Source organism: Carassius carassius, chromosome 18 (genome assembly GCF_963082965.1).
Source record: "Carassius carassius chromosome 18, fCarCar2.1, whole genome shotgun sequence".
NCBI lineage: Eukaryota > Metazoa > Chordata > Actinopteri > Cypriniformes > Cyprinidae > Carassius > Carassius carassius.
In genome coordinates, this window is record NC_081772.1 from 9,821,221 (window position 1) to 9,835,148 (window position 13,928).

Here is a 13,928-nt window from a genome sequence, read left to right on the forward strand (position 1 = left end):
CAGAAGTTCTTGAGATTTCATTTCAGAGGCCACATATTTCCTTGGCTATTACATTGAACTGTAAATGATCAGGGAGATTTAGTGTTTTGTTGTTCATGATGTCTTGGCTTTATTTTAACTACAGGTTCACTGTACCAGCGCCAAGTGTGAACTTGTCACAAGTTGTTGGCAGTGTTCATTTATAGATTTTACAGAGTCTGTCTTTTCCCATAGACGAGATAAGAAAGCATTATCTTGACTTGCACACTTCTACATTGTATTCTTTCAGATGTTAAGCCAGCAGTGTACCAAGAGATGATTAAAACAAGAGCCTTGTAAAATTCCTTACGTTTTCATGGAATTAAAACATCCTTATAAAGATTCTGAACCCCCTTTTTCCATTCTTTTCTTTGTTACACTTTCCTGTTTTTAATGTTGTTTATATTATCCCTTTCTCATAGGTTAGAGGATGTGATATCAGAGCAGAAGGCTCTGATGGTGGTGAAGGATCCTCTGTATTTCAGAACTCCACCCCCCTGCCAGCCACCTGTCAACAGGACCAAGTGCATGAAGTCAGTACTGAGGATGCTTTACAGCAGTTGATATTACCCCACTCCCTTTGATATTCAGTGCCGTTTAATATATGTGACCCTGGACCACAAAACAATTTTTCAAAATTGAGATTTGTACGTCATCTGAAAGCTGAATAAATAAGCTTTGTTTGGATGGGACAATATTTGGCTGAGATACAACTATTTGTATATCTGGAATCTGAGGGTGCAAAAAAAATCGCCTTTAAAGTTGTCCAAATGAAGCTCTTAGCAATGCATATTACTAATCAAAAAAGTGTTAATAAATTTACCTTAGGAAATGTACAAAATATCTTCATGGAACATGATCTTTAAGTATTATCCTAATGATTTTTTATTTTATTTTTTATTTATCTTTATTTTATTTATTTTTTATTATCTTTTTAATTTTGACCCATACAATGTATTTTTGGCTATTACTTCAAATATACCCCCAGCGACTTCAGACTGGTTTGTGGACCAGGGTCACATATTGTATATTTAATAGTGTTAGTACTATCTGGCAGTTCTGTGACAAGCCAGTTCTCCTCAGATTTAGATTACAGAACATCTGGTCCTGAGTGCCCCAGATTTGCCCAGTCTGATCTAATCTCACCCAAACCGAAAAGGAATTTTTATTATAATAGCCCTAAACAATAGTTCTGGTACATAAACATCTGAGCTCTGTTGTAATGACAGTAAAAGATAATTGTAGCAGTCTTTCGATCAGCCAACATCCATTAGGCCGACTTTTTATAAAACAGTTCTGCTCCTTGATTATGATTGGCTAAACCATGTCTGAAGCGGTTATAAAAACTCTATAAACACACACCTGTGACCTCATTAAACAGTACCATGCAAATGATTTGAAATATTGTTTTGCTTTTAAAAAATGTATGCTTTTTTTTTTGCTGTGTGTAGTAACCATAGTACAGCTAAGAGACTGTATCCACAGCTTCTTTGAACTTTTTGCTTTAATAAGCACCAAACTGTATTTATTTATTTATTATTATTCCCTGTGTTCTTTTTATTTATTATGTAGTTTGGTTGCAATTTCAAATCCATTGTCCAGCCATCCATAAAGAAATGAATAAGACCACAATGATACATTCTTGTTGACCATACCTTTTTTATACTAAACTACACAGTTTTGGATGATATAATTCTTCATATTACCACCTGACATCTTATTAAATTTAAAGTGATGTTTCTGCTCTGCATAACTATAGGATAGCGCATGAGCTGAGGGGCTGGGTACATCGTCATGAGGTTGAGAGGACCAAAACCCGCCGCATAAGCAAAACTCACCACAGAGGCAGAACCATCCCGGTACGACTAAATAACTTCTAGTTTCTCCTCCTTTAAAGCTGAATAGTTTTCTGAATTTATCATTCCTTTTTTTTTTTTTTTTTTTTTGCTTTTTTCTAATGTTGTAGATAATCCATCCTAAAAGCTGAATCTGAAAACCAAATCAGATTTGTCAGACATTGTCCAGTTCACTGACTTAAGAGCCTTGTTTCTTTCTCTTTCAATCTAAACATGACATCTGTTTCGGTGTGGCTCAAGTGCAGACACTGGGTTGAATACCTCCGACCCAGATACAGGCAGCTGAGAATCACCAGGATATCACGCCGTTTATTTTCTTTACATGGATCTTCTAAATGTTTACATTAGGGATGAGACCCCTCTCTCTGCACCCTCTCCTCTCACTCTGGTCAACACTTTCACTCCTTTTAACCTACTCTTAGTATAATCCAGTAATCTTGGGAAAGTAAACAGCCTCCTACTCCTACTTTTTTTTTTTTTTATACAGTCATTGCTAAACTGAGTCTGATTGTCTTCAACCCCACTGTCAGTAACTTTACTTGATTTGAATGTGTGTATAAACCCTCATGGTTCTAAGCTTCAAGTCAACAGTTTCCACAATTCATATTATATATTAATGTTAATATTACAATACCATAAAAAAAATCTGAGGTTGGTAAAACATTAAAAAACATTTTTTTTAAGTCTCTTATGCTTACCAAGTCTGTATTTGTTTGATCAGAAATAAGGTAAAAACAATAATAATACGCTGAAAAATTATAAAATTTTTAAAACTGCTTATTTTGTTATATATTTTAGCAAAAATATTTTGCAGCTCTTTCTCGAGTCTTCAGTGTCACATGATGTTTCAGAAATCATTGTGATATGCTGATTTGATGCTCAAGAAACATTTCACATTATTATTATCAATGATTTGGATTTTTGGATTAATAGAATGTTCATTTCTTTGAAATCTTTAACATCTGTGACATTATATATGTATTTACTGTCACTTTTAATCAATATAATGTGTCCATGCTGAATATAAGTTTTAATTTTAGTTAATTTTACTGACCTCAGACTTTTGATCAGTAGTGTATATGTATTAACAGTGGAATCACAATGGTGGGAAAAGATGAATGGTGTGTCTCGTGCTTTTGCTGTGTGTCTCGTGCGCAGAGGACAGAATGTGCTTAATGCCATGACAACGGCACAATGAAATTATCTACTTATGTTTGTCAAGGGTTAGTCAAAGCAATAGCTTAAACTCACATGAAAGGAGTGAAAGGAGACAAGGTGTTGTAAAAATAATGAAGAATTGTCTTGAAATGTATACAAAAATGTAATATTTATTTTATTTCCTAACCATACAACATATTGACTCCTGGAATGGTTACAAGTTATACCAACAGCCACAAATCAGTGAGATCATATAAGAGCAGAGATTAGCTGCATGGATGAGGGTGGAGTAGCCTAGTGGTTTAAGATCTCGCGCTGGAAACTGAGGTTCAAATCCTAAAAGTGGTGATTCGTAATCTATAACCATTGTGCACTTGAGCAGGACTCTAAACCACACTGTTACTCTAGAGAGTCTTTTCTGTTAAATTATCATCACTGCGTTTTGTGGCATAACGTCACATAAAAGTTTAAGAAATTTCGCCAGCTTGGGTTTGCAGATTGTCCCCTCAAACCTTTATTAATAATTTTATATAAAAAATTAACAACCTAGTTCCATAAACCTTTCTTTTAGCCCCATTCTGGCTTAATGTGAAGCTGTACAATTTATACAGGCAGAATTAATCAGACTGTACTAGTTTGTATTACTTCCTGATCATTTATTTTTTATCAGATAACTAATAGTGAAAGCAGTTGGATGGACAGCTTATGATTTAGAGAAGCATAATGTATAGCAAGTTGATTTGTTTGAAAGGCTACTCTTGTGTTTGAAGGGTCTGCCTTATGTTGGGAAACTGCCCTGACAGACACAAGGGCACACATATCCACTGATAGCAATTTGGAACCCAATCTGATAGCAATTTGAAACCCAATCTGGAACCCTTCCATGCATTTCCACCACATTAAAGGCCTTCTGATCTGGAAAAATCTCCAGTGCAGGAAGTATTTAAACAGGAACTTCTGACTCAACAGAGAAATAATGGCCTCATCATAAACAACAACAATTTCTCAAAGAAAACAAAACTAGATTTCTTCCAATATAACCAGCAAAGATGTGTACTCTGGTACCGTCACAGTGTTTGCTTTCCATCACCAGGATTGAGCCACTCTGTAAATACGGTCATCATCCAGGATGCTGAGATGTTGGGTGACTGAAGATGGATGGGTGTGTTGACAGATGGCAGTTTCCCAGATTCTGTACACTGTCAGCACAGAGCACAGAACTAAACCCAGTCTGATAGAGGCGCTCTTTATCAGTATATCACACGAAAACAGAAGCTCAGGGGCAGAGATATTAAAGCACGCACAGTGAGACACAGGAAAATTTGCATGAGCTCCTATTTGCTTTTATAATTTGGTAAAAGGAAGTGAAGTGTTTATTTTTTTTGTCTAACAGAAAGCAGCATATAAACGGGCTGAGGTACCACAGATCATGACACAGATCCAGTACACGGATTCCTCTGAAAAGTAAGTTGTGTGAAGAATTTCCTGCAACATCATTCAGGCTAAACTGAACTATTTAGTGTCTGTCATTGTGGTATTACATGAGTCATTTGTCAGTTCTTCAGTGTATAGTGTTGTTTCAGTGCTATATAGCTTTTTTTTACAGGGTATTTGCTCAAAAACTTTGTGTAAATGCTGTAATGTTTACTAATGTGCATTTTGAGATGTTCTGAGGACAGTTTGAATTTATGTGTTATAAGACAACACAGTGAAGTTTGAAGCCAAGTTCATTTCAAAGTAGGTGGTAGATTTCTGCCATTCAAGCCCAGTAGAAATGCTTGGGGGGAAGTTCCCATAGCCAAATTGCTATTTAGGCATCGTTTTAGGCTGTTGTTGCAGGTCATGTATTCTATAATATAACATTTTGCCAGTAGTTAATTCAATAATTACGAGATGTTCTCGAGGGGGAAATTGATTCCAGTCATATCCCAGTTAAATAGCCTTCCTGCAAGTGAATGCTGGTGTGTTTTAAGAGAGGAGACCTCCACAAAGGACTTCAAACTGCCTATTGAAATGAGCACTTTTCACAGGGCTATCAGTTCCAGATGTATAAAATCAAGTCACTTGGAAATGGCACATAATAATACAATGAGTTATGAATACCATTTCTGTTGACTTAAAATCTATCCTGGCTTAATGGAAAAAAACATACAGACATATCCTCCTACATGTGTTTATATATACATATAAACACATGTATACATATAAATCTACCAAAAATCAAAATGGCTGTCATTCCATTGCTTCACACTGACAACAGGGGGAAGGCCACATTCACAAAGGAAAGAAAGTGTCTTATCAAGAGATTCATGAGAACCGTAATTAGACTTTTCGCTTGCTCTGAGTAGCATGGTATTTTATTACAATAGGTAAACTAAATTAAGTTCTTTGAAATGAAATTAAGTGGAGTGTATAACATTTCCTATTCAGTTCAAGTTTTACCAGCAGTAATAACATTAAAACAACCACAGGCAGTTGTTATCTCAAAATGTAAATCAGAGTTTAAAGTGTTTTTATATCCTGTATGCAGGATTCCCAGCAGTGAGCTGCAGGTGTATTACGCCCCTCACCGCACCTACAGTGACTTCTTTGATGAACTCAACAGAAGAGGGGACACTTTCTATGTGATCTCTTTCCGCCGGGTAAGTTGACCTCCCCATCTGTTTGCTTGTCCGTCTGTTCATCCGCCTGTCTTCTTTCTGTCGGTCTGTGGCCACACATGGATGTGGTTAATTGTGAAGGGACACTTGAGACTCTCCCACCTTAATGGCATGTCAGAGAATCTTCCAGCATGTGTCCCTAGATCGTGGGAGGTCTTCAAGATCTATGAACCTACTGTTTTTTTTTCTTTTCGGAGTTTTTAAAAAATCATTCTTGTTTGAAATGAAGCACACTGTGGTTCTTGTAATGCCACCTCACTAGTATTTGCCATGTGTCCATGATATTGGAATGAATGTATACAATTTAGTAAGCTGTTCTGTTTTTTTTTTTTTTTTTTTTATGTATACATTTTAATACAAATTAAATTATATTCTAAAATATATTATAATATGATTTTGCTGTACACTAGCATTCAAAGGTGTGGGGGCAATAACAAATTAATAATTTATTCAGCAAGGATCCATGAAATTGGTCCAAAGAAACAGACATGTAAAATAAAAAAAATAAAAATAATTGTTTATTTAGATGTAACAAATTATGGCAGTATATTACAACAGTATTATACAATAAAATAGTTAGATTCACTCCCACTTGCAAATTCACTCCCTGACATTAGATGGCACTTAATGAAAAACAGAAATAAAACGGTACACATCGAATCCTATTTGATCAGCAGTTCTTCTCCACAACAACATATTTTTGTAGTCGCTGTTGCGTTTGTCATAAAGCCCTTTGTGTTCAGACACCAATGAGATCAGCAGCTCTACATTCATCTTGCCTCGATGCATCTTCTTGGTCTACTTAATTCCTCTTCGTTGTTGGGTATCAAGTGTGCTCCGCAAGACCGTTTTGTGCTTGAACGCCACCAAGTCGTGTTTTACTGTAACCGCTCCAGGTACATGAACAAAAGTGCCAATCTCATTGGTCGGACAGTTTTTAATGGCGCGTCAATCCAAAAAACAAGTCCAAGGCATTTTAAAAAAAATGATGCTTTTACGCCTTGCCTTTTGCGTGTCGGTGTGCACACTCGCATTGCTGCCCTTTGTTTAATCACGAGGCGTTAAACGTTCAGCGATAATCGCGCACGATATTCGTCCCGGTGTGAACAAGCCTTAATGCTTTATTTTGAAATGACTTATTTTTAGTTTTGGTTTAAAATAACTCTTATCAGCCTGTGCCGACACACACAAAAAAAAGAAATATCATTTTCAATATATTTTAATTGTTTACGTATTGCAGCCATGTTATTAATTTGACTGTGAAATGTGCTACAATTGTGCCTTCCCTATTACATTTTCGAATAAATTTAAACTAGCATCCCTCTCAGTCTGGTATTCCCGGGGCATTTAAGATTCATTGGCACTACTGGATCCATCGATTCATGGCATAGATAGAATTATCAAAATCTATTCAAGATTTGTTTGAGGCTGTATGGATCAACTAAACAAGACTTTTTGTTTGTTCTTTGCAACATTTTGTGGACACATCCTGTAACCACTTTGTTGCACAATATTTATTATATTAGTGTTTTCAATGTCAGTTTCACTCAAAACGTTAATATCACGTACAAAAAGTGAGCTGTGATGTGGCTGTTTTAGTTCTCTGAAAAAAACTTTTTTTTCAGCTAGTTTTCATCTTTGAAATAAAAGACTTAATCAGCGAAGAGTTATTCAGGCCTAATATTTGTTCACATGTACATGATCTCAAGCTGAGTGTCATTAATTTGGAGTCAAGACTGTATTTGTAGTAATCTGTTCATTTATTTCTGTTTCAGTCTAATTGCACATCATTGTTCATCGGCTCCTTCCTTATTCTTTTTATGTTTAAAGATATTTTTTCCCATACCCTCAGTACCTGCTTTTAATTATTCACTTGGATGATGCGTATAATGTTGGCCAACATATTTGAAAAATAATCTTAATCTCTTTTGACACAAAGGGAATGGCTGGTGGGCCGCAATGGCCCAAAAAGGGTTTTGTTTTTGCTTTTCCCCTAATGTGGACCTGGGGTCCACAATGAAGTATTCTATTGAAGAAGAAAGAAATGATTGGACAAAACCGCAGGAGTACAATATATTTATTTATATTATAGTATTGGTATTATATTTTAAAACCGCAAAACAAAACTATGTATAGAAAAAATGGATCGCTCAACCGTTGAATCAAGCTCCATTTCCATTGTCATCCTCATGTAAGCCTATCGTAATATCCTCTGATTGTAGCTCCCTTTGAGCCTATCACACTTCAGAGTTGGCTGGAATTTCATATCTGTCTGATGAGATTGGTATAACTCATACCTTTCTCCACAGTCACTTGCCCTTTCACGCTTTGTCTCTCGTCCAGTTTTCCTCTCGATGGCACTAGATATGGAGGTTTTAGATATGTTCCAGGTCACCTGCTGGACACAAAGAAAGAACTTGTTCCACTGCTCTTCCTAAAAGACCTCATTGTCATAATCTAGTCTAGAGAACCACAGAGGGTTGGGGAAGAGGAAGAATTAAGCCAGAAGAAGGTGTAACACAAATGTAACTATCTTTGTGAAATTTAATGACGTATTTGATATTACAAGCACATATTTTTGATCCGGAACAGAAATCAACACCCAAAAGTGAAAAGCAGTCTCAAGAAATCCTTATTCAACCTTCCACAAATGAAGGCCTTAAAATTGTCTTGAATCAGAGCTAAAAAAAAAAAAAAAAAAACTTGTATTCATAGGAATGCCAATAAATGCTGCATTAAACACTGCAAAATTTTTAAAAAAAAATAATATTTCTGAAACTGAATTAGGTTTTTAGCCCATTCTTAGTCCTATCTGTTCTTGTTTTAATCAAACTTACTTAATTTTGATCAAATTCTCAGATAATAAGACTTCTTGTGTAATTCTGCTGCTCAATATCATGAACGATCAGATCATGAATTGGGGTTCATTCCGTTCTTCCTCCGTTCTTGATGTTGTTCCAGTACAAATATCTGGAAACAACTCAAATCTAAATTTTCAATTTAACAATCTTTATACATTTATACTGTAAAAAAAGACAAAAATACTAAAGAAAAAACATTACTTTCTTGCAGCGTTATCAGAAGGTACAGTAAAAAGTATTTATTATTTATTTTACTGGTTGGGAGCAAGTATTAAACCTTAAGTTAAAAAGTAATGGACAAACATAGTTTTGCAAATACAACTCATTGTGTATGCTCTCGACATCTACATTTAAATAATTTGTTAATGTATTGTTTTGCCTTCAATTTGCTCCTTTAGTTGTTGTTTATTCTTGGTCTCAAAAGGGTCTTAAAAATTCCATATTATCATGTTGTTCCGAAACAGTTAACAAGACAATTTTAATGAATGGGGAACTTAACTAAAAGAATTGGAATCAATTAAAGAATGGAAAATAAGGATTTGGATTTACATGAAGATGAATAATCAATAACAGAATTTTTATTTTGAGGCAAACTATTTGAGTCCCATTGTGAATTCAATTTCCTGCACATCTTTAGTTCAGTGACAACAGATGCTATTAATCACAAACCTCAAAAATCCATGACCCATTTCCCATCCATCACACAGACATGAGTGTTACTACAGTCTCCAGCTCGTGGGCTTTCCTTAACGTATGGTTTCTGTCTTCAACTGGTGTGTGTTCTGACATGAGAACGTGTCCAATTAGTTCTGAGTTAGACTAACATAGACACATTTCTGAACTCATTAAAGAAGTGTTACATGACACTCTCTAGGTCTTTGAATGTTATTTGTCTCGCACTGAAAGAAACTGGCTGCGTTCTTCAGCAAGTGTTAAGTGTATATGAATCAGAACGTGAACATGAAAAATGTATGACGGTTTTCAAGCACAAATATTAAGCAGCACAACTGCTTTCACTATCAATATTAAGAATAAATGTTTCTTGAACACCAAATCAGCATATTTTGAAAAATCATGCGACACTCAAGACTGGAGTAATGGCTGCTGAAAATTCAACTGTCCAACACTATCAGTCTTTTTTTCAGCAACCAAATTGATGCTTCAGACTTCTTTAAACAGTGACCAGAGCAATTTAGCAATGTCCTCAGCAATGTAACAGACTTTCCTCATGCATGTGTTTTTGTGGCTGGCTGACGGCTGTTCTTATTTTGCTTACAGGATCACCTCCTCCTTCCTGCCAACAACCACAGTAAAGGCAGTCGCCCCAAGATGTCCGTGGTCCTGCCAGCTATGAATTACAATGGTAAGAGAAAAGAATTGTGAATAATCTTATTTTCTAATGAATGGTCTTCTAAAGGCCGGGACACACCAAGCCGACTTCAAAGAACTAGCGGTGACGAAAGCCGATGGCGTTGTTGCCTCGCGTTGGCAGCTTCGGACCAAAAAGCTGATATATACTGACCTTGAAGCGTGGCCAGGCTTTTGTGAAGGATTTTTTGTTAAGCCATTTTGAAAGAGATAGAAGTATAGTCAGTATCATTCCTACTATGATTTGTTTTGTTTTTAGTGCATCATGTGTGCTTGAGAAAAGCTTTGTGCATATATCAGGACAAACTTTTAGTAGTTATCTCAGTTACTTATTGGAGTGTCTCTTTTAGTGTAAGCAATCATGAGACTAATCACAGAATTAATCACTAATCTTTCCAACCAGCCATCAGGTGTGTGAACTGTGAGCTAGAGAGCCACAGCCGATGAAATTGTGCGAAAGAAAAGTTTTGGGAAGCAGGGCTAAAAAAAAATCTCTTCAAAAAATGAGGGCATGTGTTTCATATTTTTTTAATGACAAGAATAAACATTCCAGTTACTATGTGCATGAGTTTGTGAGAGAATGTGATGTCTGGGAAGAGTTTGATCTTCAGATAGACGCACATAGTCTGTGATTAGTTGTGCAGTTTGCACACCAGCTCCAAAGAAAACAAGAAACCTGCCATACAGTATTTTAATCATCATAGACTTAAATTGTTTATGTAAACCAAATCTGTTGAGAGGATGGCCAAGCATGGTGTACTCTAAATCAGTTTTTTTTCTGCCTCCATCCTGTGTTGATTTAGAAATGCATGTTCAAAGTTGGGTTTCACATGGTTTTATAGAGAACAACTTTTGGACAACTCTGAACAGATTTCTAGTTTGTGAAATTGCCCCAAGCTGATTCTGTTCTGTTCTACACGCTCAAGCATGTGTGTTTGGATCGGGGTGTTTTTCACCATGGGATGCAGGGATGAAGGAGAAACCTTTCTGTTATTCATCAGTGTTTTCAAGTTGGTAAATTTCTGTCTTGAAAACAACACTAATAACAAAACAAAAGTTTTTTTTTTCTCCATCAATTTCATTTTTGGTTTGGAAACTATTGTTGCAGTGCCTGGCAGTGTCAGTACATATATTATCTGGTCCTTCCTCACTATCTTCCCTGTGGGAGTTCTGAGTCAGCATCATAATCGTTTGTTCTTTTTGTTTGTTTGTTTGTGCCCTTCACACATTTCGAAGTCATGAACATTTTTACTCTGCAGTCACAGTCCTAATAAAAAAGCCTAATTCAGGAAAGTTCAGCCAAAATTTTAATTTTGTCATTTACTGGCCCCAAATGGACACAAAAAGAGACTTATTGTCCAGTTCATAGTGACATACAACAACATAGTACTTGTGTATAATATTCCAAGCCTTTTAAAGTCGTAGTACAGCTTTTTTTTTTTTTGCTGAAATGTCTGAAAATATAGAAATTTACTCCTAATATTTTTTCTCCAGTGAGCCATTTACTCAAGAACCACTGATCATTGAGTAGGTTAAATTTAAGAAACAAATCAGTGAACAGTTTATTGTTTTAAGACGGTTCTTTTTAGTAATGAATTGGTTCATCTGGTTCATGAATTGGACAGAACGAGAACGAGAGAGAGTTCAGCTGTTCTCGATTTATATTTCATCCATTTTTTGGATGAGTTTAGTCTTGCTTTTGGGGTTCATCTTAAACTATCAGTTATAGGGGAAAGTGAGTTCGGCTGGAATCTCAACTGTTCACAAGCACAACCTCATCAGGATGTTACCCTTGAGTCCACATGTTGCCTTAATCAGTATTTTAAATGGTGTTTGGAAAGTCAGGCATAGTACCAAAGGGAATTCACCTAATGAAAAGCTTTCTGTGAGAATGGAAAATGACATTTCTGACATATTGGAAACTTTGTGTGTGTATGTATGTATGTATGTATATATAGAGAGAGAGAGAGAGAGAGAGAGAGAGAGAGAGGGAGGATGGAAAAGATTGTATTTTAGTATGCGATGACGTGTACAGCTCAGCAGTTCAGTGTCATTTTAGTGCTTGCAGTGAGAAATGATTGAGATAATAGAGATGATTGCTGTAGCCCATCATCTATGATGATTTCTGCAGCACTGCTAAGTTTGTTTTAAGCACCTGTGAAAATATACATTTTGTGAGATATTGAGGCTTTATCCCATAACATTGACTGTTCACTGGTGGTATCAGAGATAGATGGAATGATTTTGGTTTCAGGAACAGTTAGGTTTAGTGTAAATCACCCATTTTGAGATCATTATTATGGGTATGCAGCTGAAGTGCTCGTCAAGAACGATTGAGTGTAGAATGCGTAAATGTATTCACCAGTAGGGGCTGGAAAAGTGCTTTAGATTGACCTACCGTGATGCTCTTTAGCCTATAAAGCTTTTTATCTGTCTGCTGTAAAAGTTACTTTCCTGCTGCCCATATGCTGTGCATTTATGTAAAGCGCTCTCTCATCTTCTCTGGAATAAAGAGCTGTCCTTATAGAAGATCGACCATAGAACATCTGTAGTGACTGCAAACCATCAGGCTTTTAATGCTTCCTTACAAAATTTGAATTGCTTGTGTTTGAAGAGCACTTTTATGATTTTGTCAAAACAATTAGAAAAAGTCACGGCCTGACCTTCACTTCAAGAGATTAAGAATGATGGGGCGTCCCACCCTGTCAGTAAAACCAAAGCTTGATCTGTATCGCTTGCGTATTTTAGAACACAGCCTCGTTTGATTGAAACGGATAGCAATCTGGTACTTGAATACTTGATGAGGAAATGTGCTATTGCCTGTTAACTCTTATATGATACGGCCTAGAAAAATCACAGAAATTAAAATGGGGATGGTAAGATTTTTCTAAAGTTCACCAAAACTATATTTATTTAATCAAATGCAGTACAATAGTCATAATGTGAACTATTAATACAATTTAAAATAACTTTCTTCTATTTTCATATATTTAAAAATGAAATTTACTCCTATGAATTCTCAGAATTACTCCAGTCTTCAGTGTCACATGATTCTTCAGAAATCATTCTAATATGCTGAATTGTTGCCTTAAGTAATATTTCTCATTATTATCAATGTTGAAAACGGCTGCTGCTTAATATTTTTATGGAAACGGTGATACTTTAGTCTGATTCTTTGATGTATAGAAAGTTCAAAGAACACCAATTATCATTCTTTTGGAACATCATAAATGTTTTTACTGATCACTTTTGAACGGTAGAGTACCTTTCCTTAACCCCATGTAGGAGTCATCATCTGTTGTTTACTAATAGGTGAAAAAGGTCAGCATGACATCAATGAACCCTTTGTATAAAAGGAGCCCCTAAAATGCCTCTTAACCTCCTCAGGCCACCCGGCACATCACCTGAATATATTTAACAATACTCCCACACAGAGCTGAGCACCGAGTGCTATTTTATACGATTATTTGTATTTTCTTTGCTAATACAATTACTTTTCTGTCTTACTACAGAGAACATCCTGAAAGACAAAGAGTTTGAGGTGATGATGCAGATCGACTGTGAGGTCATGGATACCAGGATCCTTCACATCAAGTCCTCTACTATTCCACCCATCTTGCGGGCCAATCAGACGGACACAGACTCTTTCTATCACGCGGCCCCCAGCAACAACCAGCCTGTGGCCCCCGTTGGAGTCCTCGTGGGTTCTTCTTAGTCTCAGCTATCCTCTAACCACAAAAGTTGCTAATATCTTTTGTTACATAAGCATTTTGTTTCATTTTTGTGACTCTTCTTATTTGAGTGGCAAACCAGGATCTTGGTAATCAACTACCAAATCCACAAAATAATCAACAATAGTCAAACAATTCTCATGAAGACACCTCTTTAAAATGCATCGAGAGCCATTTAATACTGATAAGCCATTCAATACAGATTATAGTCTTTATTCCAGGCTATTGCTTTCAGAAATTACTTTTATACATCATCAGAGGCATTTATACATATGT

At 36.0% G+C, this 13,928-nt stretch overlaps 1 protein-coding gene across 1 annotated transcript in view; it reads left to right on the forward strand.

Moving 5' to 3' along the window:
• Positions 1 to 13,877, forward strand: part of LOC132092330 (cyclic AMP-dependent transcription factor ATF-6 alpha-like) — a 37,296-nt gene extending 23,419 nt beyond the window's left edge. Inside the window, exons 11-16 of the mRNA XM_059498509.1 lie at positions 441 to 551; positions 1,778 to 1,877; positions 4,426 to 4,496; positions 5,563 to 5,674; positions 9,832 to 9,916; positions 13,434 to 13,877. Coding sequence (XP_059354492.1) covers positions 441 to 551; positions 1,778 to 1,877; positions 4,426 to 4,496; positions 5,563 to 5,674; positions 9,832 to 9,916; positions 13,434 to 13,636 — 682 coding nt within the window. The 3' untranslated portion in view covers positions 13,637 to 13,877. The remainder of the gene's footprint in view (positions 1 to 440; positions 552 to 1,777; positions 1,878 to 4,425; positions 4,497 to 5,562; positions 5,675 to 9,831; positions 9,917 to 13,433) is intronic.
• Positions 13,878 to 13,928: the final 51 nt, after the last annotated feature.